The 26,438-nt window shown below is 38.1% G+C and overlaps 2 protein-coding genes across 3 annotated transcripts; one reads left to right on the top strand and one right to left on the bottom strand.

Annotated features, from left to right (window-relative positions):
- Positions 1-2,897: 2,897 nt before the first annotated feature.
- zc2hc1a (zinc finger, C2HC-type containing 1A) lies at positions 2,898-15,605 on the bottom strand. 2 transcript variants are annotated; one of them, XM_084398550.1, is made up of 10 exons: positions 15,408-15,605; positions 14,660-14,730; positions 13,131-13,247; positions 10,614-10,649; positions 5,927-6,068; positions 5,690-5,838; positions 5,460-5,559; positions 4,411-4,516; positions 4,222-4,326; positions 2,898-3,974 (listed from the first exon to the last, which is right to left on the bottom strand). In XM_084398550.1, the coding sequence occupies exons 1-10, from the start codon at positions 15,421-15,423 to the stop codon at positions 3,839-3,841; spliced, it is 978 nt and encodes a 325-aa protein (XP_084254676.1). In that variant the 5' UTR covers positions 15,424-15,605; the 3' UTR covers positions 2,898-3,838. The 2 variants fall into 2 exon arrangements, with proteins under 2 accessions (XP_084254676.1, XP_084254677.1); XM_084398551.1 differs by lacking the exon at positions 10,614-10,649 and having other exon boundaries at positions 15,408-15,535.
- Positions 15,606-16,508: 903 nt separating this feature from the next.
- Positions 16,509-26,137, top strand: pkia (cAMP-dependent protein kinase inhibitor alpha). Its single transcript, XM_084398569.1, has 3 exons — positions 16,509-16,796; positions 23,644-23,821; positions 25,145-26,137. The coding sequence occupies exons 2-3, from the start codon at positions 23,671-23,673 to the stop codon at positions 25,225-25,227; spliced, it is 234 nt and encodes a 77-aa protein (XP_084254695.1). The 5' UTR covers positions 16,509-16,796; positions 23,644-23,670; the 3' UTR covers positions 25,228-26,137.
- Positions 26,138-26,438: the final 301 nt, after the last annotated feature.

Below are 26,438 nucleotides of genomic sequence, written 5' to 3'. Positions count from 1 at the left end.
CAGAATACAAGAATATGCATTTATTCCAGGAAATACCATATTTCTAAATATGAATGCTATTTTCGATCTCTCACACGACAGTCAAAGTAGGCGTTTCTTCACAACAAAGAAACTTCTTTTCGCCTCGGATCAGAAGATTTGATTCGCTGTTGTTACAAACAGAGGGCGTAAACAGACGTCTTTTAAAAGGAAGAGACCCCCACTTCTAACTCTCTTCTCTCATCGATCGCTCTGACCTCCTCCTCTTCTCCCTCCTCCAAAACTTTGGAAACCCAAGTCCGCACCGGCTTCGGCCTGCTTTTCTTTTCTTTTCTTTTCTTTTCTTTTCTTCTCTTCTCTTTTATTTCTTTTTATGTTTTTCTATAGTCTAGTTTCGTTTTCCGATTCGCCTCTGTTCATTCACGAGCTGAATGAACTTAGCCTGAATCATTCCCGGCAACTTCACCTCAAAGAAAGAGACTCTTTGAACCTCCCGCGCTCGCGCTCGCATGGAAGACACAGCACGCGCACGCCTCCCCTCACGCTGCTTTTAAAGACACACGCAGGACTCTGCCTTCATATCCATATATTTTGTTTTATTGTCACGAGTAATAATCTGTCAACCAACCGTATAGAAATCGTTGTCTTCCCTGGACTTGGAAATTTGACCACAAAAATGAAACGAGTCTATCCATCGGGTGCAGAAAAAAAAAGGAACAATAGAAAAGAAAGAAAAAAATCCGATTATAGTAGAGCTACTACTCTAACGAAATCCAAATTTTAAGCAGTTTTTACTGTAGAATTATTTTTGCATGAATTTTTGAACTTGGCACATTACACAATGCACAAAGAGCCGCCTATTGCATTTTTCTGCACAATTTGCGGTGCTATTTCACAGCAGCCTCGGAGGGTGCGTTAAATCGGACATTATCCCATTATAGTAGAGCTACTACTCTAACGAAATCCAAATTTTAAGCAGTTTTCACTGTAGAATTATTTTTTTATGAGTTTTTGAACTTGACATTATACAATGCACAAATAACCGCTTATTGCGCCTTCAGCCCAATTCGCGTTGCTATTTCACGGCAGCCTCGGAGCCGGAGGGTGCGTTAAAGTGGACATGAGCCCATTATAGTAGAGCTGATTCTCTAGTCTAATTAAATCCACATTTTAAGAAGTTTTTACTGTAGAATTATTTTGTTATGAATTTTTTAACTTGACATTACACAATGCACAAAAAGCCGCCTATTGCATTTTCTGCACAATTCGCGGCGCTGTTTCACGGCAGCCTCGGAGTGTGCGTTAAAGTGGACATAAGCCCATTATAGTAGAGCTACTACTCTAACGAAATCCACATAAGCAGTTTTTACTGTGGAATTATTTTTGTATGAACTACATGTAACGTGTAACAATGACACTAATTTATTATTTATTTTTTACTGTAAAATGTAGCCTAGTTAAAAAGTGTTACCTAGAGTTTTTATTAGATATATGTATATATTTTATAACTAAACATTTTAAATACACATTTGGTTAATGATTGTTCGCTGAAGTAGTGTTTTTGTAGTTGGAATATATATATATAAAAAAATATATAAATTCCAACTCAAACTAGAATCTTTTGTAGAATTGTTTATCTCTTTGATACATCAATATATAAGAATATGTTTAAATCACTTTAAAAGGAAGCAAAGAAATTACTGGTCCAACTTCTTCCTCTTTTTAAAGTGTGGAAAAGGGAAAAGAAGTTCAAAGATCGAGACTCCAGCAACACCTGTAACTAGTATAATATTAATAAAATAAAATTTTAATAAAACAATAAATAATTGTGGGCAGTTAAAAGAGGTAGAGATGAAACATGTAAGGGTTAGATTGCAGTTGCTGGTTTGTGGTGGCAATACTCCATTAGGCTATTCACTGCAAGGAAGGGCCCCAAAATTATCCTGATTAGGGCCCCCAGACTTACAGAGCCGGCCCTGCTTCCTTCCTCATACAAAGAGAACCATATGCAAGTATCGATTATTGAATTGAACTTTTAAATGTGATTTCTTTGTTGTCTCTTAAGGGTCACTGTCTGTGATTTTTTGCCATAGCCTACTGCGATCTCTGATCGCAGATTTTTGCTTTCACTTCCGATCTCATCTCTTATCCCTCTCTCTCTCTCTCTCTCTCATCCTTTTCTGTCATTCATATCTTTCTCTAATTCTGATCATTTTATTCTCTCTCTCTCTCATTCTCTATTAAATTCCATATGTCCTTGACTGACTCTGTTTTAATTGCCCATGTTACAAAGTCACTGAAATGTCGATCTTAGCTATATGCTTTATCTTGATACGATTTAAGTAACCTAATCTTACAAACCCAGAGTTGTTTTCTTTCAAGGCCTGGAAGGGATACTCTTTCTTGTGTTTGTAAGAAGGATAATTTTCCTTGAGTTAAGTTAATCTTACATTTAATGTTTGCGGGACAAACAGATTGTTTGATATAGCTAAATTAATTCCAGTAAAGTTATCCCATAACTTCGAGCTGAAATAAGACTATGTATTAATGACGAACCATAACCCGTTATGGTAATCATTCATACATCAATCTAGTTCAGCTGCGATAAATTAATATAACTGTAATATGCAAAATAATAATCATATTCATGATTATTAAAATTCCCTATAGATCATTTGAGCTAATATTAATATACAACCATTGTTGCTACATACTTTAAAATTGGTTTTATTATTATTTAACAATTTCTTGCTTTTTGTTCGTTTTTATTAGTTGTAATTTTTATATAAACATTTAACTTTTAAAATAAAGGTTTTTCAACATCATCTTCTGTTATATAGATATGCTCATCTATTGTACAGTATATGATATTGGTGGAGGGTGGTGGGCGTTGACAAACATCAAACTGGACACAACCTGAGCTTTGTTTACCAGTTTATTTATTTAGGATCACTTCAATTCAGGAGCCATTTTTACCAGTCAATTATTTAATGGTAAAATTTCTGTCCATATAGCATGTATTCATAAGCTGTGATGTGGTCAGAGCAGCAGTAGTACAAGCATAACAAGGTGCAGAGTGATGCTCAAGATACACGTGAGTTTGAGATCAGCACAAACACACACCAGCTCCTTGACTTCACTCACTCTGAACAGCAGTTCAGCACTCTGAAGCTATAAAATACCATAGTAAAGTCCTTTTTGAATATTGTAGTATGGTGCACGCTCTGGAAGGATGTGACATGACATTTCAGTTGCCTTTAAGTTTTGAATGTTGCGTTAATGTGTGAATATGTTAAAGAGATTAAATAAACCAAGGTTGAAAAGATGTGATCTAATAAATATACAACAATGGCAATTTCTACAATATGTTTTCATGTTGAATACTGTTAAAAACACACAAAACAACACGTATAAAAACTAAGTGAAATACAAAACTGGATTGCACAGCGAAAGAACTCTAGTCAATGCATTTAACCGAATTCTTTTTCTAATAAATAATTAACTCAATGACAATACAATAAGATATTGCCCTGTTAACATCAGAATGGTTGGATTTTGTGTTATGGTCCCATTTTAAGGCCTAGATCAATTAAAGTCAATTTAAACATTTAAATCATAACTTTAACTGTGATAATACTCCTTTTGTAGCAGTAACCAATCATATTGCACTTTCATTAAAAGAAATAAAATAAAAACTGAGCAGAAGGGTGAGATGGGGTTCAGTCTATAGAAACAGAAACAGATTACAAGTGAGATGTTTGTACAGCACATGGATTTTGCCAAGTACACTAGTGGGTTGGAAAGGAACGCTCAGTTTTATGCAGCTACAGTGAGTCAGTCTTTCTATCATTTGTACCATTTAAATGTACATTCGTTTAACTCCGCACTCGCAGCAAAACTTGGCCCAGTTCACGGGGTACTTGGTCCCACACTCATGGCAAAACTTGGTGCCAATTGTAGAGTAATTGTTTTCATGTTCTTTCTTCACATCATTCCTATAAACAAGATCAAGATGTGAATGAGTCAGCGTCGACTATTCAAAACAAAACTACAACCAAAAATGATTTAGGAAAACTGGCCTAAAACATGGACAACTATAGACCATTTGTAACTGATGCAGTGAACTCAAGTGTTGTGCTTGAATAGGGACCATTAAGGAGTTGATGGAATCCATTTCATTTGGATTCGTCATCAGTCCCAAGAATGTAGCAGTGCAGTACAGCAATATTTGTAACATCATACCTTGAATTATCTGCATTTTGGACTTTCTTCTTATTCATCCCTATACCAGAAGGTGGACTTCTCAGGGAGTTTTGCAAAACCATGCCCTTGGGCTTCACGTTCCCTCTGCAAACACAAGTGCAATGATGGTCTTAAAAGCCTGGAGATAATGTCAAAAAAACAGGATTAGTCAGTGACTCGGTGCCTTACTCAGAGGGAGGGCTGTTCAAGTCGAATGAGTTGTTCTGTAAAGGAGAATATCCTGATGATGAGCTCCTCACTGAGCCGGTGGATGAGGTTTTGCTGCTGGGAATCCCTGTGGAGGGAGAGGGGAAAAGGGGTTTTGATGTCCTTATTTTAATATGATTATATAGTATAGTTTCTACATTTCATGTTCTGTATTGCAAGTCTACAGCAACCATAAAATTGCTTTGTGTTAGGAACAGGTTCAGGCCCTTACATATATCATTTTCTAGGAGCCAGTATTATTTTAGTATCACTGAGATACTGTAATAGTTTATTTATTTTATATATATCAGTACTTCAACTTTTTCATTTCAGTTAGTTGCCGAGGCAAGATTTCAAATTTTTGTTAAAGTTTTTCGAAAACATTCAAATAAAGAGACACGATCGCTTTATATGCTGAATAGATTGAATTTAGGCTTTTATTCACATATAAACCTTCATGAACCTACACATCAGATATGATAAACAGAAGCTCAATGCTTGCTTGACATGCGAGAACCAATGAGGTTCATTCTCATGAGTTACGCAGCATGCTTGAGCTTCCGCAAGAACCAATGAGGTTAATTCTCGTGTTACGCAGCACGTTTGAGCTTCTGCAAGAACCAATGAGGTTCATTCCTGGTGTTACGCAGCACGTTTGAGCTTCCGCAAGAACCAATGAGGTTAATTCTCGTGTATTAGGCACCACATTTCGACTTAAAAGCCTAAATTCAATCTGTTCATCATATAAAGCTATAATTTCTCTAATCCCTAAATTCATATGGATTCATTTTATGATCTCTTTTTGAACGTCAAAGTGGTAAATGCGTAGCTGTTAATGGAGGAACAGAAATCTCTCAGATTATTTTTTTTTTTTTTAAATCTTCATTTCTGTTCCAAAGACGAACGAAAGTCTTACAGGTTTGGAACGACATGAGGGTGAGTAAATGACGACAGAATTTCCATTCACTTTCATTCGCTACACTGAAATAATGTTAGGAAAACATTGAGGGATGCAACAGGAGCAATCATACCTGTGCCAGCACCCTGCCCATAGGCTGAGCGCTGAGGTAAACGAGAGGACACAATAGGTACAGCGGGAGAGTTTGCCTTCTTTTGTGGTGGAGGTTTGTACTGCAGACACAGGAACATGCAATGTTTATCTCAACCCACTCAAGGCACTGTTTATGTTCCTCAATAAATAAACTTAACAAATAAACCACTGGCTGATCCCAAGGAATGTTCACAGTGAGTGAAACCTCACCGGAATCCTAGCTGGGGGTTTGGCTTTCTCACTTCCAGGAACCTTGCTCTTGTTGGAGATTCTGGACGCTTGCTCCTTACAGAATTTAATGTGGCGATCTGCTGCATTCTCACTGAAGCGTCGCTGGCAATATGGACACTGGATATAATCTGAAAAAGTCAATAGCTGTTAATGTTTTTTTTTACTGATATTACGGTAACCATTTCAAGTGTCAATAAAAAGGTTTTTTTTTTTAACCTGGATCATAGGATGGAGGAGGGGGTGGAGGAAGGGGTCCACCATCTTTTATGACTTGATCTAAGCCTTTGGCAGCGCGAATGGTGGCAATGAATTCTTCATGCTTTCGGCGCCAATTCGACTGTTTCTTGGGTGGTTCAGGCTGTTTAAAAGCAAACATTTAGTTTAAAAGGATAATATAAATTTCCTATATCACTTACTACATAACCTCTAAGGGGGCCATAAATGAACTAATTACTTACAATGTAGTTATGAACCATTTTTAAAATTCTGATACATTTTTTTCATGCTTTGAAAACGATAAAGGGTCAATAGGGTCTATTCTATACTTTTTGTAAATTGAAAATGAAAACAAAAACACTTCAAACTAAAAAACATAAGTGTAAAACTTAGATATATGTTTTAAGATTGTGATTTATAATGTATTACATTATAAGTATTTAAAAAATTAAATGTTAGATAATGGCAACAGTAACAGTAAAATGTAAGAATAGGGTAAAGGTGTATGAACAATAAATATCCAAATATTGGCTGATATGCATCCACTAATGACCATTAAATAAAAAAATAACAATAATAATATTGTCTGATAACTAATATGGTACCTATACATTGTGAATGCAAATTGAAATCAGTTAAAAGTGATAAAATGATAAAAACTTTATTTCATTGAAATCATATGTACAACATGTAACCAACATTTCTCAATTTGTCCCCTCAACTGTTGGTTTTACAGAAGAACGTGTAGTTCTTGAAACATCTGGAATCACAAAATTAATCATGGTTAATTATTTTAATCTACTGAAATGCTTAGTTTCTGGTAATAAAGAAGTTTGAAAGCAAGCAGCTTTGTCATCATTACAACATGTAACGCCTCAGTTTACGACAGTAACCATGACTCCCTGAGAAGGGGAATGAGGTGCTGCGCTAGTGTTGTCACGATACCAAAACTTTGACTTCGATACCTAACGAAAATAGCACGATACAGATACTTAAACGATACTATGGAAAAAACCTAAAACATCAGGAAAAGTAAATAAATAATAGATAACATAACGTTTTGTTGTTGTTGTTATTAATAAACAAAAAGCTTCTCAGTTTTTGATGTCAGCTACAGGGTCTAACAAAACAATATTGTTGTTGCAACAGCTAAGATTTATAGCTATGTTTATTTAAACAAACATTGGTTCACAATATAAAGATTTTTGTCACCAGAACATGGATATGTGAAAACCTGAACCTTTGTTTCTTTCATATTCTCTCTTGGACTTCTGGACAGTTCTTTAGCCATTTACAGGTTTTTAGCAAGGAAAACAAGAGTGCCCCTCAGTCAGTCTAATGATAAAGTCTGATGTGCAGATAAAGCCTGATGTGCTAAACACAGCTTGAGGCTGGACTGCACATGCACTTGCTGGCTAAATGTGCAAGACATGGACAGTTGGCAGTTGACATGGGGGCTGCATGGTTCTTCCACCAGCTAAGTGGGTATTCAGAAGCATTTGATCCCTGCCATTTGTTTGTACAACAAGAATTCACTTGTAAATTGGTCAGCAGGGGAATCCCTCAGCCCCACCTGCTGCCACTAATGACTTCATATTTTCAAACTTGATGGTGGAGAGCAGTTTCTTTTGCCCCTCCTTGATCTTGTTTCTGTGCTTAGGCCTCATTCTTTTGCTGTAGTGAAGCTTCAACAGATTTCTGTAAAAGTACAGCTTTCACCTCTTCCTCCATGGTAACAAAGCTCTCCTTAAATCTTGGGTCTAGAACAGTGTCTATTAGTCTGCTTTCATATCTTGCTGTGAAGTCTGAAGTCTTATTTTTTCTTTCATTTCACATGAAAGAGTGCTTTCTCCTTCCTTCACTGTCAGTAAGGAACGTAGTTTCCAATTGAGTGGCAACCCAGAAGACAACATGGGGTCTTTCTCTCCACTTAAAACATCAGTAAAGCTGCTTAGAAGCCAAGGACCTCTCTAACAAATTCTAGTGTTGCCATTTCAGAGTCTTTAGGCATCAGATGCTACTTCTTCCGATTTTCGGCCTGTTGCTGTATACAGAATCCTTCCACCATATCAAAGGTGGAGTTCCAGGAAGTAGGCTCATTGTGAATTAGCTTTTGCATAGGTAGATTTAAGGTATTCTGTTTGTCCATCAAGGTCCTACTGCTCTATTTAATCTTTTGAGTCTATATCATATTTGCACATTAGGAAATACAGCTGTCACTCTTAAAGTACCAGTACTAATAAAATTAAGAATCATAACATTTTTAAAAGCAGGGTATCGTGATACCTTTCTAGTATCGGTATATCGTGCAACACTACACTGCGCCTTGGATTTACGCTATGGGGAACACCAGTGTAACCGGTGTCTGAAGCATGCGTGTAAACATGACTATTTCATTGGATGAAGACAGTCCATGACGTCACCACCGGACGAGACGCAGGAGACTCCCTTTCCTGATGCGTAACTTGATGCGTTCCCTTTCGAAGTGGAACTCAACACTGCGTCTTGGGATTGATGCTATGGGAACAAATACACACTCCTCCATGCTGCACCAGGCGCCCAGGTGATGACGTCATGGACTGCCGTCGGCAAATGAAATTGTTGTGTACACACGTGCTTCAGACACCGGTCACACTGGTGTTCCCCATAGCGTCAATCCAAGGCAGTGTTGAGTTCCACTTCGAAAAGAAACGTCTCGGTTACATATGGAAACCCACGTTCCCTGAAAGAGGGAACAGAGATGTTCGTCGGAGGGATCCAACAGAAATGGGATCTTCGCAGAAAGATCAATCTACTTAGAGAGAAACTAAACGAGCCAATGCACATAATTGCGATAATTGCGCCAGCTGCTTCTATCACGCAGTGCGGGTATATAATGAGCAGAGGTGCAACGCATCTTTGGTTTTGGCTGAGGAGCCGAGCCTGGGACCCGGCCGTGTACAGCGATGGTACAACAACATGGCGACGGGACGAACGTCTCCATTCCCTCTTTCAGGGAACGTGGGTTACCATACGAAACTGATACGTTCCCTTTCATGTCGGTCACTCCAATGTTCGTCGAAGGGATCCGACAGAAATGGGATCCCTACCAACACGCCATGTTGTTGGCCCTTCCAGTGCCCTGCATAAGCCTCACTTCTCTCCCTTTATTAGGGGCAGAAGCTTATGCAGGGAGTCCTGGCCACTGATGTTCCGCAATACCCACTCAGTGAGAACATTGGATAACACTAGAAAAGCGTGCCCTTCATAGGGGAAGGAGAACGCTGCGGAAGCCACGACCTGCCCGGAGCGAGGTAACCTTGAGCCTTGAGACAGGATCTTTAGCTCTGCTGACTGCAGCGGTTCAAAGGAAGGTCTCTGCAGTGCGCTGAGCACCAGAGACAGGTCCCAAGAGGGTAAAGAGGGGGGACGAGATGGATTTAGTCTCCTTGCCCCCCTCAGGAACCTGACTATCAGGTCATGCTTTACCAATGACTTACCTTCAACTGCATTATGATGCGAGGCAATAGCGGCAACATACACTTTGAGGGTGGAGGGAGACAGCCTTCGCTCCAACCCATCTTGCAGGAAGGAAAGCTGGCATCTTTAACATCTAAAACTGTAACCGGGCATCTTCGGGGGTCTTCCCGTCGTGAAGAACACCACTCAACGAATAGGTTCCACTTCAATGCATAGAGGTGCCTCGTAGACCGCTCAGCTCTACTGTGACGTTCCCTGTGAGGCTCAACATCACAGTAGAGCTGTGGCGGAGTCCCCCTTTTTTTTTTGAATAGGCGCCTTGGCGACGATCAGACTGAGGGGCAGCCCACGAGTGCTCTTGAAGCACAAAGGGGCAAGCACTTGATTGCCTCAGCCTGCTTCTGAACTGCAGAGAACTGCTGGGCCCAGTCCTCGACAGTGTCACCGAAAAGGCCACCTTGTGAGATGAGAGCATTGAGAAGGCACACTTGGCGATATCTCGCACCTCTGCAAGGTTTAGCCAGGGGGCGCTTCTGGACCACCAGGGTGGACATCGTCTGGCCGAGGGCCAACGCTTTGACTTAATCTCAGTCAACATCCGCAGCTCAACCCCGGCTCAGAACTACCCTCCTGCATTATGAGTGTTTTGGCCTTCCATAGTTTCAGGGTGGCCATCACATGCAGGGTGGAGGCGGCCTGCACGTAGCACTGCCACCCCGCCAACGAGGATAGTGAGAGAGAAAAAACTTTTTCTGCAGACTTAGGCATGTTTGGCTTGCCATATTGCCGCCAATATGCTTCCATACTGCCAAAGTTCTTCACGCACATCCGGGAAAACAGCACGGAGGCTGTTGAAGCCTTAAATAGGCTTTAGAAGTAAGACTGCTGGAACAGAACATGAGTCAGCTCGCCTCGAAAGCTCGAAATGCAAGGATGCGTTGCACCTGCTGCTCATTATATGCCTGCACTGCATGATAGAAGCAGCTGGCGCAATTATCACATGTCAATGTGCATTGGCTTGTTTAGTTTCTCTCCAAGTAGATTGGTCTCTCTGGAAGATCCCATTTCTGTCGGATCCCTCCGACGAATGTTGAAGTGATCGACATGAAAGGGAACCACTGTTTTTAACAAATATTAAACACTGACGCCTTAATATCAGAAGTGACATGTTGAGACACAAAATTCAGTTATGAGAAAAAAAATAAACAAAGTCAAACATTCAACTTACTTTATCAGACTTAGAGCTGCTGGAAGAACCTTGTAACTGAAACATAATCAAAAGGAGTTTCAGAATATTTTAGGACATTGGGGTAGAAATGTGGGTAGCCGTGGAGGAAATGTTTCTGAACAGAGGCTCTTTGTGAGACCGAGGTCTTTTTCACATTTGATCTTCTTGCTTGAGGCCAAACCAGAGTTTGACTGTTCCGAACCAAGGCATGGTCACTTAACATTTCAAACAAATAAGCTGTTTTAAAGCCCTGCATTTCAGCCCAAGCCCGACGGGCCCCGACTTTTTTACGCCCCTAGGGCCGGGCTTCGGGCCAATTTTCACGTCATAGTTCACATGCAGCCTCGGGCCTTTTTTGGGTTATCCTTCTTTTTATATTTTTAGACATTAATTAAAAAAAAATATGAGAAGTTGACGTCGACGATAGAAAAACAAACATAGAAAGACATTTAATAACCTCATAACTTTCATAATCTTATAATTACACTGACATATGATTGACATGACAGTCTCACGCACGCACACACACAGAAGGTTTCCCGTCAGCGCAACCAACGATTCACCTCATGTGCAAATAATGGAGAATATTTAAAAAATAAATAAATAAATAAATAAATAAATCGCAGAGTGATAGAAAAGAGGACTGGGTTAAAATCTTCCACTGTGGATGCTATTCTTTTTCTCCACGATGCTCTGTAAGAGACTGTTCTAACTTTTCGTTTGATTGGACTTTATTTTCGTTTAACTGTTGGAAACTACTGGAAAAAAGAATGGCCATGTTCTGTGGTGCATTTTTGAGGTAAGATAACCTGCAAGTTTGTTTTTGATTTATTTTATTTTATTTGTTTAGATTGGCTATTGCTCATTTCGTTTGCGAGCGCTGTTGCGAGCAGTCTGAGCCTGCCTCAGTATTTCAAAAAATTTTACTCACTGTGGTTTAATAAATAAACATCAAACTAACTGTCTGTGTGATATGCTTGAAGTGTTTTATATCTATGGATTTTATTGTAGCCAAGTAAAGTATTAGCGTTGATTTGAGAGGCTAAATTGATCAAACATGGTTTACTCGCTGTTGGCTCGGCTTGCTTTGTCTTTTTTTTTTCTCTTTTTTTTTTTAAATGCTCCAAACATTTGTCTAAATTAACTTAATAAAGAAATGAAAAGAAAAGAAGCATAACTAACAAAACGGACATATTTTAATGGCTGCAAATAGGGCAGGCTGCCGCTGTGAGAAAAAAAAAAAAAAAAAAAACGGGCTCGGGTCGGACTCGGGCTGATAATTCTGATGAGCTGTCGGACACGGGTCGGGCTAGGGCCTGAGCGTCTCGGGCCAGGGCCGGGCTCGGGCCTAGATTTGAGGCCCGTGCAGGGCTCTAAGCTGTTTGAAGCTAGCAATTCCCAGGAAACGAACACACTGGCAAAAATCAGTAATAAGGAATCTTCACACCAAATCTATGGTAATAAAAAAAAAAAAAAAGACCAATTAATGGAGGACAAGAGGCTTGTAAATTGAGGCCTATGGTCACGGTCAGGAAGAATTTGGACAAAAATCAACAAATGTACAAAAAAAAGTGAAAAAAAGAGAAGTTCAAAATTATGTCCTCCAAGATTTATACATTTTTTTTAATTTATTATAGAATTTTAGATTTCTTTAGATTGCTAGGGACTTTTGATTTTTAGGTTGCTCTTTGTTTTGAATTAATACACCTTGTGAACCTTGATGTATTTTGATACGTAACAAATCATTTATTTTTCTTAATAATATAATATAGAAAAATACCTTGAAAGTGCTGCAAGTCATTTTGGATAAAAGCATATGCCCAAAGCATCAATATATTTTCTCCTGCCCTACCGATTAACGCTTACTCTGTCTAAATGCGCTTAAATCCACAATAAGGACATTTCCTGTCACATATCACACATGCACACTTCAATAAGCCAATAGAATGCAGGTTAACGTGTTCACATTCCAGGCAAAATTGGGGTAAGAGGCAAAAATCGAGTTGTAAAACAGGAAAACGTTTACAACCATATGCATTGTCAGCTTATTAGGCAAAATCAGGTTAAGAATGTGCAACTAAACACACTCATTGTCAATGACTGACAATGACTGTCAATGACTCAATGGTTCACTATCAAATCAAAATCATTATACCAGACCACACAAGTTTCGAGACACTCATTGGATGTTTGTGTGTTGGAGCAGTGTAAACTAGCCTTACAAAATACCTTTATTAGTAGTATTATTGTTAGATATTATTAACTAGTACTGGAAACTGCAATGAAATCCAGTAACATGTATGGATTATTTGCCTTTTTACTTATGTTGTTCGAATAATACTAAGATGATGTGTAGGGAATGACACTTTTGCCACTGCAGACGGATTTTATGGTGACAGCAACTACACTGTCCCTGAATGTGCATAAATCTTAACTATATACTGCATGTAATCACTCACGGTTCACATCTCATCATCTGTGAACATAAGGGGGAACATGGTGTGGTTGTTTCCTCACCTTTGGTTTTATGGGTTTGACTGTAGAAATATCGGTCCCCTCTGCCCTTTGCCTGCTGGAGTCAAACACCTTCCTTCTCTTTGCCACTGTCTTCTGGCAGATCGGCACATGTTTTTTCTACAACAGGTAATAAGGTTTGCAGGTATGAAATAACTGTGACAGCACTGCGTTGACAGGGTAATAATACTAGGATTTGTGTTTACATAGTGACCTGTGAGAAATACATGCCTTGTTGCTAATCTTGATATAGCAACTGCACAACAATATAGGCCTAATTGGTTAGTATATTACTAGGCAACACGTAATGGACACTTAAGTTTTTAGTCAGTAACAATTTGTTTAATTAAAAAAATTGAATGACATTTTTACTTTTATTAATTAAGAATACATTAAATTCTTATATTTCTTTTTTTAAAAAGACAGTGAAGACCTTTATAATGTTACAAAAGATTCATATTTCAAATAAATGCTGTTCTTTTGAACTTTCTATTCATTAAAGAATCCTGAAAATTATATACAGGAAAGTATTCAGACCCCCTTAAATTTTTCACTCTTTGTTATATTGCAGCCATTTGCTAAAATCATTTAAGTTCTTTTTTTTTCTCATTATTGTACACACAGCACCCCACATTGACAGAAAAACACAGAATTGTTGACATTTTTGCACATTTATTAAAAAAGAAAAACTGAAATATCACATGGTCCTAAGTATTCAGACCCTTTGCTGTGACACTCATATATTTAACTCTATCGCAGCGCCTAAAAATAGTCCCCAGCTCGGTAACTTCTTCCAACGTGACCGGGACTAAGTTTGTCTAACCTATTAGACCTATTTTCAGGCGCTGCGTCATATCATTACGCCTGCTGCACTCATGGTACAGCCACACAGTTCCTTGATTATTACGCCGGAATGAGAGTAGTTCCTAGTCATATAGGCTTAGAAAATCGCAACTTTTCATTTTCCGTCGATCTTAGTACACGGTTTAACTACAGAAGAGTCAAGTTTTAAATAGGAAAAATATTGAAACTCTTTGGTCATTTTGAAAGAAATGCTACTGGACTCGTCTGAATCAATGATCTATGCTAAGCTATGCTAAAAGTGGTACCGTCAGACCCGGAGTTCGGCTGAATGGATTCTAAAACGGTAAAACTCATCTGTTTAACTCTGGGGGAGTTGTAAAATGAGCATATTTCCGAAAAAAGTGGAGTATCCCTTTAAAACAGAAAAGAGTCGTTTTAAATTGTAATAATATTTCACAATATTAATATTTTTACTGTATTTTTGATCAAATAATTGCAGCCTTGGTGAGCATAAAAGACTTTCTTAAAAACACTTTTGTACGGTAGTGTACGTACTGTAACATACTAGTACCTTGCTAGGCAACGCATAATAATGCACATATGATAACATATAGCAGAATATTATATCCTGTATGGATTTTTTAAAATGTTTGCAAGCACATTTGAATGGCAAAATAATCTATATCAACCATCAGCTGTCAGTTCATCATCTATAAAGACATACTTACAATCACCCTCGAAAAAAAACTTCTTCCACATATTTTGCAGGGCACCAGGTCTTCAGAAACAGGAGGAGATTCTGAAGACAAAACAGAAAAAATATAAATAGAAACAGATCATCATGATAACACGGAAATAACAAACACAAAAATAATAGATCAAAGAGTAGTTTAGTCTGTTTGGGTGTGTCTGTGCAGCCAGTTTACTCAGATACAGTGGCTTTGGATTAGCTAAACAAATGAGAATGGATCAAGCAGCTGTAACGTTATGTGAAAATAGGTCAATCATGTCAGTCCATGCAAAACAACAGAGCGGCTGAAGGAAGGAACTAAAGAATGACAGTTTGTAGGGAGAAAGAAAAATGATCCTGAATGGTAAGTGAAGCATTTGACCTTTTTTCTCTTATGTTTAAAAAGACCTAACTTACACCAGAACAATTTAGTGAAATGGAATCAAGTTTGCTGAATCAAAATGTCACAACATTATATATATATATATATATATATATATATATATATATATATATATATGTATGTGTGTGTGTGTGTGTGTATACATATAGCCCCTAAAATAACAGTTAAACGTCAATATTTTCCTACAAAACGTCATTCTCTTCCGTGGTGATAACCCAAACAACAGCGCTGAATAAACCAAAGCGGCTCTCCATTACACAAACACATGGACTGAGTGTTAGAGGTTAGATACACAAAATACAATATATTTACATATGCCTCTTTTGCTTATTTAAAGCCTTACCTTCTATTTCCTCCATCTTTCCTGCTTGGTAAGACACTAAGGACGATGCTGTAGCAACTTGGCTCTTCTAGGTAGCCGGCCCCTCCACATGCTAGTATCCTTGTTTTTGATTGGTCTTTTCCCGTTTCCCCGTTTCCATGCAGAAATAAACGTTGTGTAGTACCTGCATCTAGTCGCTAGGTGGAACGTGGGAGGCGACCAGGCTGTGCATTACAATGTACAGAAAGATGAATAATCTTCCACTAACATTTTATATTATATATGGCTTTTTTGAAAAATATTTTCTAAATGTATAATTACTTCAGCATATTGTTTTTTTTTTTTTATATATATAGGGCCTAAGTTATTTTTCTTCTTCTTATATCTACTGGCAAACTTCCAGACCAAAACTACAATTTGCAAAAGCAAAAGATTCAATTGATTCTTTTGCAATTGAGATGCCATATTGCACCATATTCCTCTGTTTTTAAACTCTGTAAGTGTCTCATTCACAAGCCCCTGGGAAGCAACAATCAACATGTCTGGACGAAATCTCGAACAATAGATCCCTTTTAAATACTGAACTAGTTGGGTTAGAATGCCAGAACATCTGCTATGTGTGATAGGAAATGCATGTCCAGACAACAGCTGCACTGTCCAGAATTTACTCAATGAAATGTTTTATTTGAAATGACATAGGCCCCTAGGCGTAACATGTCCCCACCACTTTTTGCCAGGGGCGATATTGTCCCCACGCTATATTTCAATATGGCGCTGTGTCAAATAGCCTTTTGATTGTTTTATTTTTTTTCTTTAATGTAGGCTACATAAATAAATAAAAAAGTTAACAAATCTTTCTCGTTCACTTCCATACGATTAATCATATTTTCATTAAATAAATTCCCTCTCTTTTGACAGCGTGACTTCTCGAGAACTAGAATCAGTGAATCAGGCATGACATGAGAGAAAGTGTGCGGTAAAAACAAACTAACAAACAAACAAACAAACAAATAAATAAATAAATAACCGATAGGCCTACACGTTTAAAAGTGAACGAGTTACATAAAACACGACTCACTGTCGTCACCTACTGGAGTAACCTAGCCTACGATGAAACCCAAAACAAAGAGTCATGTAAATCAGTGAACAGGTTCGAAAGATTCGAATCACTGAGATGAATCAAACTCCTCACCACTACTGAGCGTAAGCAGATATGATGGGCTTTGGATAATCCTCGCATATCATCAGCACTCAGGAACGCGCATACGTCATCCCTTTCTTCTCATGCAGACTCATGAACTGAGGCAGCAGCAGCACCACTGACAGCACCGTCGCATCCCACTTAAGTATTAACAAGACCGACAAAACTGCTCAACCTTGACGAGAAGAAAAACGTCTAGCCCAAAACAGGTACGATTTGCGGATTCGCTCGGCTTTATAAGCTTTCTTAATCGCATTCTATGATAAAATTAGTCGCGCGACCCTGTTTCATTAGCATCTGTGCTGTAGCCTGTCAGATTTATATAACCGGTGCATTCATATAAGCTCAAACGCCGTATGTTGTGCTGTAAATGAAATATTGCTCCACTGAGATTTGCACTTGTAGCTGTCATATTTGGATATGCCATGTTGATACTATGTTTTGATGTTTTTGTCTAATGCACGTGACATGTCATGGACGAGACGAGTTTCCCCACAAACGTTTATATTTCTGTATTTTCTTAATTTTACATCATATTCTAGTGCATTTTACGCTCTAATAATACATAAATCTGTCAAATTGTCACGAATAGATTGTGTATTCCTTTAAACGTTGGAAGAACTAGAATAGCCTATCACAACAACACATTTAGCCAGATATGTGTTTTTGGATTCAATTAATAAGGTAATTTATATTCTGAGTTTAGGGCATTGAAGGGTATAGTTATGAATGAAGCAATTTTTAAGATTATCTCACCCTTATTATGTTGCACATTGTAACTCATTAGAGTTCTTATAATTTATTAATATCATACTACTGTATGTAGTTGGTTCATTTGAAGAGTGCTTGTTGGAGGACAAAACTGGATTTGTGGAGGCCTTAGTGGGACTGATTCCTGAGACATAGGAATAACAGGACAGGTCACGCAACTTGCCTTTAGTTTTGAAAACCGCAAAAAAAGTTTTCAAATGAATCCAAAATGATAACTACAATGTAAATGACTATTTCATTTGACTCTAGATATTAGTATTAAATAGAAATATTGCATTATCACTCAGGTGTACCACTTGTTCTCAGATCATACCTCAATACTTTAAACTGAAATATAAAGAAATGCATATTTTACCATCAGATATTTTTGAAACCATTTATAAAATTGTGTGAAATCAAATTCTGTGTTCATCCTCAATAATTTATCTTGAACACTAATATATTTTATGTATCAAGTTAATTCCTTGGTACAAAAACTTTTATTTTCTAAGTTTTGCAACCTGTTATATCCCAGGACTCAAGCATCAGTGGTGTGCACCTTATGCAAAAAAGAGGTACACCCATCTCTCCTCCCGATCTTCTTCAGCTCTGTCTTGTTCTTTATGTACAGTGTGTAGGGTTGCTGTACATAGCAACCTTTATTGCTATGTCGGTTTGTTCGGACTGTTTTGTGTCCAAACTGTTGCACAAACTTTTTTCAGGGGGTGGGTTGGTGGATTCCACGGAGGTCTCTGAGGCATAGGCAGGGAAAGTGTGTGGCAGTTCTTCTGCAAGGTTGTCAATGTTGCCTTGAGGAACTGCTCACTCAAGTCCATATAGATTTTTTTTTTGGACTTAGACCTGAACTCCTGTGCCAAGTGAGCTTTAAATGACATCTCTTTCCCATTAATAAATATACAATTCATTTGGTGTTGGACACATTTTAATAGATATGATTCTATAGTAAGTGCAATGGTGATAAAAAGTATGTGCACCCTTAATGTGCGCCTATTATGCTATTTTAAAGGTTCCTAGTTTTGTTTTGGAGGACTCTTACAATAGAAAAATAAACACTTTCATTTTCTCAATATGGCAGCATTACCTTTTTTCTCACAGTGCCTGAAATGGTTCGATTAAAGGATTCAGTCTCTCTAAACCCCTCCTTTCTGAAAGCCTACTCTACTCTGATTGGTCAGATGGCCTAGTCTGTTGTGATTGGTCTACCGCTTATGGTGTTGGAAACTAAACGCCCATTATCATATCTGAATTTCAGCTCTGGAAACTTCTTCAGCACTTGTATGTAGTGAAATGAACAGTAACGATGGCGTCGGTTTTACCATTTCAGTTCGAGCCACTTCCAATTCAGTCCTCATCATTTGGAAGTGCATGCAAAGTGGATTTGCTTTCGCAGAGCAGAAAACAGCGTCTTCACGACATTTTGACAACAAGAAACAAACTCTTCTAGGCCTCAGCTACAACTACAGTGTTTACATAGAAGGGGGGAATCTCCTCAACCACCACCAATGTGCAGCATCCACTTGGATGATGCGACGGCAGCCATATTGCGCCAGAACGCCCACCACACACCAGCATACTGGTGGAGAGGAGACAGTGATGAAGCCAATCAGTATATGGGGATGATTAGGAGGCCATGATAGACAGAGGCCAAGGGGCAAATTTGGCCAGGATGCCATGTTTGCGGGCAGGTCAAAGTGGGCGTTGTTTGCAGGCAGCCAATGAAGAACATAGGCATAGAACATTATGCAGATTTGTTGCAAGCATATGTTTGTGCAGGAAGTAAGATTGGAATAACTTGTTTCAGGCAGTTCAGAATCAGTTCTTTCTTTTGGGAGACAATAACTCCATTTATCAAGCACTTTGATATGTAAAAATTTGCAGACCTTTTCACAATCAGCTATATTACACACTACATGAAAGGTATAATATCTGAAAAAGCATAATAGGGCCACCATTCTCTGTATTTATGCATACAGTTAAAATAATACACATATTGTTTTATTATTATTTCACTTATTCAGCAACCAAAAATCGAAAAGTAAATATTTTAGTTTTAAAATCATGTGCTATTTTTTAATACTGTAAGAACAGCCCTGTAATGGTGACCTCATTATGGGTGTTTCACCACACAGTTGCACCATTTTGAAGGCAACACCTGAGAATGACTGTACTTAGATGATAGCATGGGCTAAATATAACTCTGAGCTCAGGGAAGACTGTCCTTGCATCTCATGAATGATATTTAGTTCCACAAAATGCTAGATAATCTCGCAGATTTGTGCCACATCTGTTTTGATGTGTTTGACTCAGGGATCAGAGCATTAAAACATTTTATTGGACTTTTTCCCCAAGACAACATATAGAGGAGTCTCAGATAAGAAATCCAGAAGGACAATTTAGAAATGCATGAGATCACAAATGTGTGACAGAACAGTCCTTTATCCAAGCTTATCTTCTTATCTAGGACAGATTATAGCTCCTTGTATAGTCTTTACATTGTTGTTTGGGATTCCTCATAGTTAGAACAGTCTTTGTTCAATTAGTAATTAAATCAGTTTGAAATGTGTGAATCTAAGGAGTAACACTTCCATTCAAAGGTTTCCAAAGGTCTCTTATGCTCACCAAGGCTGTTTTTATTTGATCAAAATACAGTACAAACAGATATATTGTGAAATATTATTACAATTTAAAATATATTTTTCTATCTGAACATATTTTAAAATGTAATGTTTTCCTGTAATGGCAAAGCTAATTTTCAGTAGCTATTAGTTTACAGTGTCACATAATTCTTCAGAAATCATTATAATATGCTGATTTGGTGCTCAGGAAACATTTGTGCTGCTTAATATTTTTGTGGAAGCCATGATTCATTTTTCCAGGATTGTTTGATTAATAGAAAGTTCAAAAGAACAGCATTTATTAGACAATTTTAAAGTTATAACTGTTACTTTTTATCAATTTAATGCTGAATAATATTTTTTTTTTATTAACCTTTAAATGATGATGATGTACATTGTAGCTGTATAATTTTTAGATTGTTGCATATTTTCTTTTGGAATTAAGTACAAAAATTTAGCAAAGAAATATTTTAAACATTTGAAAACAAGTAAAATATTTACAATTATAAATAAATTATTAAACATTTATATATTTTAATTTATAACCAAATGTAAAAAGGCATTGCTAAAATAAAAATGCATCATTGCATAAAGGCAAATAAAACATATTTTGAGAAACACAGGCCGAATATATAGTAGTATGCCAATAAATAATTTTAATAATTACGTTATAATTAAAAGATCATTTTAAATCAGCACTGAGTGTTGTTTGTGTTCCTTGCACTCAAGAAAAAAAACTAGATTTAGTTAAATAGTTAGTTTACCCCAAAATGTCCCATACTTTACTCACTCCTAAGCCATCCTAGGTGTATTTGACTTTCTTCTTTCAGCCAAACACAATCAGAGTTATATTAAAAAAATATCCTGTCTCTTGCAAGTTTTATAATAGGAGTGAATGGGACCTTCGATTTTGAAGCCAAAAAAAAACCTGCATCCATCCATCATAAAAGTAATCCATACGGCTTTAGGGGGTTATTAAAGGCCTTCTGAAGCGAAGCAATGTGTTTTTGTAAGAAAAATATCCATATTTATTGCTTTATAAACTGTAATCTCTGGCTTCTGGTAATGGCCGAACGTGAGTCTATTTCCGGCAGAAGACCCGACTCATGACGTATTGAGAAGGCCCTATCACCCTTTGATTTTTTTTTTAGGAACATGAAGAATCATCTGACTAGAAGATCTCATATTTCTTGTATTTTGATAAGGTATCAAAAGGTCAACAATATATTTTGGGCCAATACCATGGAACACTTCAAAAACCATCAACAAAACCTTAAACTCAATTCTGAATTTTACAGGGAACCAGTGTAAAGAAACCAAAACTGGGGTATTTCTCTCTCTCTTCTTTGTACAAGTCAAAAGTCTGGCCGCAGCATTTTGCACTAATTGTAGACGAGATAATTGACCCTGTGCCTGTGATATACCAATATACTGTATATAGAATTTGAGTAATCAATGATTGATGATACGAATGCATGAATAACACTTTCCAGGTCCTTGAAGGAGAGAATTGGTTTCAGTTTAGAAATAGTACGAGTTGATCAAATCCAGCCTTAACAACACTTGTAACCTGTTTATCTAAAACCAAAACCAAACCCGAATCCATGATAACGCCCAAATTCTTGAGATGATCTGAAACACTTATCGACATAGAGTCCAACCTACTTACAATTCCCTTAGAGACAGAAGAGAGTCCCAAGACAACACACTCAGGCTTATTAGTCTTAAGATGAAGAAAATTGCTCGCCAACCAGGCTTTAATCTCACCTAAGCACTGTACAAGTGAGAGCCTTTCGGATCTATTGGAATATACAACTGAATATCGTCTGCGTATAAATGATACATAATATTGTATTTTCGAAAAATTGAGCCTAAAGGGTAGCCTGACGTCGTCATACTCAGATTCTAGTCAGAATGTGAGTCTGATACTGCTCCATTGGGCTGTGATTAAGGGGCGTGTTTCAACTGAACCAGGAAACAAAATGCCTCTGCACTCAATTGGATAGACCTACAACCAATCAGAGCAACGGAGTAAGTGACGTATGTTCTTCATTCATCTTTCCGTTCGACAAATGCCTTGATCGCGGTTCTCTGTTCCTCTTTTAAAAATAATGCGCTGTCGATATAACAGACGTGATGGCGGAATCTACACGTTTCATAAACAAAGTTCGGGAGGAGCACGTTCAAATAATCAATCCAATCAACTTGTCATCAAACAATTACCATGTCTACCCTATCAGCATGAGAGGAAGCATATATTTATTCACTCTGTCAACTCACCTAACATTCCTTGACAGTTTTCAGCATCCCTCCACTCACTCTTGGCTTGTTCTTCCACAGCCAGGAATACGGGGGGAGTACTTTGGGTTCGGGCCGAATACCGTGCCCGGAGCCCTCTCCTCAGACAGCACGTCAAATATGCATTTATTCTATCTGACTTTTTTGTAAGTGTGACCTCGTGAAATCCAAATTCTCCAGCGGCAGTCATCTTTGTTGTAAACAAATTCAACCCAATCGCTCTTTGGTGACGTGGATGATTACGTTACTGTTGAACATCTGTCCATCATCGTATAAAGCCCGCCCTGACAATTTGATTGGTCCGAGCAGCTCTGGTTTGCTCCACAACGGATCAAGTCCAGACCGAACTTCCCGATCTAAAAATGTTGTGGGCGGGGCTAAGTTCGGCTGGCATCCACGCTACCTAAAGGGCACATGTACAATGAAAATAAAATAGGCCCAAGTATGGAACCCTGTGGCACACCACTATGCAATTTAGCTGATGTAGAACACAAATTTTCAATGCAAACCGAAAATGATCTTTCCTTCAAGTATGTTTTTAACCAGTCTAAGGCTGTACCCTTAATGTCAACATCTTCCAAACGCCGCACTAAAATTTCATAATCAATGGTATCAAAGGCTAGCCTGGTTCTATCAGACACTCGTACATTTCATTTGTACAGAGAGTCTGGCCTCTCTCCATTGACAAAACTCTGTTGAAGTTTAAAGCTATTGGATCTGACCAGAGTCACTCTGGATCTGCCATAACCAATTGCTAACGTTTGGTCGTGACGTATGTCAACTCAAACTAGCGCACGATCTCAACGTCATCGTTCTCAGCCACTCCCTCTGTTCGCTGATTGGACCGGTTAAAAATTGATCGGAGAAAACCAAAGAATACACCACAATCCCAGACGGAGTTACTGAAGGAAAATTAAATTGAGCGGAAGTACGTAGGAGGGCGGAGCCAGGCTAATCAAAGGCAGCTTTGAGATCGAGATAACTACCTTTCCAGAATCAACTGCAAATAAAATATCATTAAACACCTTAAGAAGGGCAGATTCTGTACTTGAAGGGACTTAAAATCTGACTGGAACATATCTATTACAGCATTCGCATATACGGAACAAGTTGGGATAAAACAACCTTCTCTAAAACTTAAGGTAATTTCGTTATAGGTCTGTAATGACTGTACGATCTAAATTAGGTCCAGTATGCTGTTATACCTGGCTTGAGGGTGAGTAAATTATGGGATAATTTTCATTTTTGGGTGAACTAAGTGCACTTATTTCTTAAAGTCACTTGAGTTTTTTCTACTTAATGACTTGCAAGGCATCTGCATGCCACAGCAGATCTGTGTTTGACCAAATAAAACCATCTCTGTCTGTCACAGGCACTGCTATGTTGAAATGTATTAGATATGACTGATGTCGAGGTGACATATGAAGACTTCATCGCCTCTGCAAGGACCGGCAGACGCAATGCTGTGCACGAAATACTGGGAACCTCCGGCGGGCTGGATGCTAGTGGTCTCTCCCAAACTCTGTCTGAGCTCAATATCAGCAAAGCAGGTGAGTAAAGTCCCCTTAACTTATCACTGCTCCTTCAGAAAGAACATGGAGTGTCATCAAAACACTGCAGTAATGTAATATGGCACTGAGAGGCAGGCTGGCCATGAATAATGTATCAGACAAACCTGCTTTGGGCAAACTAGAGAGTTTAGAGGGCCTGTTAGTGGCTTCCCACTCCAGTTTTTAGCTCAAGACAAACATGGATGTGCTTTATCAAATATAGGCCTGTTAGCTGAGGGCATCCTTGAGAAAAAGCAGTGCAGCAACTGCTAAACATCCTGCCCTGCCGTAGGGTGTCGAGTATCCGCTCTTGTTGGACAACAGCTCCCTAGTTTTCATTAAAGGGTAACTCTCGCCAAAATGAAACCTAGGATCTTTTTGTAAATCTACCCGAGGCAAACTTTCGTTTAAAAGCATAATTAGAATGGAAGCGCCACTTTTAAGTTTGACCGTATTTTCATTTTCGGTCAAATTGCCTTTTGAATGGGAGTGCTTGGGGCACTTCTATGATAGCATCAAAAATCGCTATTTTTAAAACACTAAGAAGGCTCGACACAACATGAAACTTTGCTCGAAGTATCACCAGGGGCTCTACACATGAACTCGAGCATTGAGAACATTGTTTGTGTACACAGAGTTTACTAAAAAGAAAGATTTTGAACAACTCACTGTAGCTGTGTCCGCCGGCATTTTGACAGTCAAAAATAGTCGATCTCCGAATGCAACGTAACAGGGAGGAGAGTAAAGATGGAAAGCTCCTAAAGCTTAGTTCCATACAAATTCACGGATAATTTGTTGTTTTGTCGTTAGTGAAAATCAATATTGACCTTGTATTTGAAAATGGATGCTCATATAAGAAGCAATACTAAAATCCAGAGTCTGCTCATTCACATTCGGAGATCGACTATTTTTGACTGTCAAAATGCCGGCGGACACAGCTACAGTGAGTTGTTCAAAATCTTTCTTTTTAGTAAACTCTGTGTACACAAACAATGTTCTCAATGCTCGAGTTCATGTGTAGAGCCCCTGGTGATACTTCGAGCAAAGTTTCATGTTGTGTCGAGCCTTCTTTGTGTTTTAAAAATAGCGATTTTTGATCGTGCCCCAAGCACTCCCATTCAAAAGGCAATTTGACCGAAAACGAAAATACGGTCAAACTTAAAAGTGGCGTTTCCATTCTAATTATGCTTTTAAACGAAAGTTCGCCTCGGGTAGATTAACAAAAAGACCCTAGGTTGCATTATGGCGAGAGTTCCACTTTTAAACCATCTGTCTTTTGTTTCTGTTTTTGCTTTCACTAACAAAAAATTCTTTCACTCTCAGAGTCAGGGAATGATGGAGAGAAGAGCCAGAGCTTTTCAGACTCCGAACCGAAGCAGGAAGAGGGAAAAGGGGAAGAAACATAACAGACTTCAGTGAGAGAATTAGTAAAATACCCCCTCTAGTGGCTGATTTTTATAAGCATGGAGGGGTTGACACTGAAAATAGCGCAGCATCCCTCTCTCTGAAGGATCCGGATGGAGGAGACTTTGCTTTGAGGAAGCTACTGTGAAAGGCTGGGCCTTATGAATCATAGCGCTGCTGTTTTACCACAGTGATCGCTACTTTAGCTGATGTAGGTATGACTTTTACTTAGATATTCACTCTAGTTGGTAGGTACCTAGAGCGACTGGTGGGATTTGAGTCAGAAGTAATCACATTAGAATGATGAAGACACACTTGGGAGATGAACAACACCCACTGAACTTGTGATTTTCGATTCACCAAATAACTGCCAGTGTAGTGCAGCTATTACGCACTTAAAATTCAGTCATTTTATAGGTGTAGTGTTGTAATAGTAATATCAGATTTTGATATTAAATTGTGCTTTGTCTTTGATATCTTCAGTTTATGTTTTCACTGAGTACACATTGGTATATGTACATAATATAAGTGCTGCACTTTTAGTAAACACTCACTGAATTCTGATAAACTGTGTATGATGGTCTTGCATGACACTGCTCCTGACAGAGTCTGTATGTATAACCGTTCACATCCCACAAATTTGTGATCCAATCATTTGCAGTGTTGCGATGCTAATTTGTGTGTTTCATGATGAGAATTCTTATTATATTATAAAATCTGGCTCGATTTGAAGTCTTAATTACACTGCCTATTAATCCATTTGAAAATGTGTTCAATAGAGCTTGCCTTACCAAACCTCTGCCCATATTTTGTCTTCCAGCTCTATGTCCTAAATTTTGCATACATATATTTGATATTTTCATCTGTGGTTACATACAAATTTGAATAAATTCAAGAAATCTTTGTGAAAAAGGTGATTTTTTTTAATTTCTGCATATATTTATTTATAATGTATTGTACATGTATTCATTTATTTATCGATGATTCATGAATCAATGATTATTATATTATATTGTATTAGTCAACAACCATATGTGTGCTCTGTACTAACTTAGACACTGATTAAGACAGTGATACTGATATTCCACTGGATGGCACTGTTCACTCACTAATCTATTTTATTCTAAATGCAGCTCCACCTAATGAGTGATTGAAGTCAGTGAACATCATCCATTTTGGAGTTTTATATTCTTTCCTTTTCATATGTCAGTTA

Source organism: Rutilus rutilus, assembly GCF_951802725.1.
Source record: "Rutilus rutilus genome assembly, chromosome: 24".
Taxonomy (NCBI): Eukaryota; Metazoa; Chordata; class Actinopteri; order Cypriniformes; family Leuciscidae; genus Rutilus; species Rutilus rutilus.
Note: the sequence above shows the minus strand (reverse complement) of the source record. Positions and strands in the feature narration are given on the sequence as shown.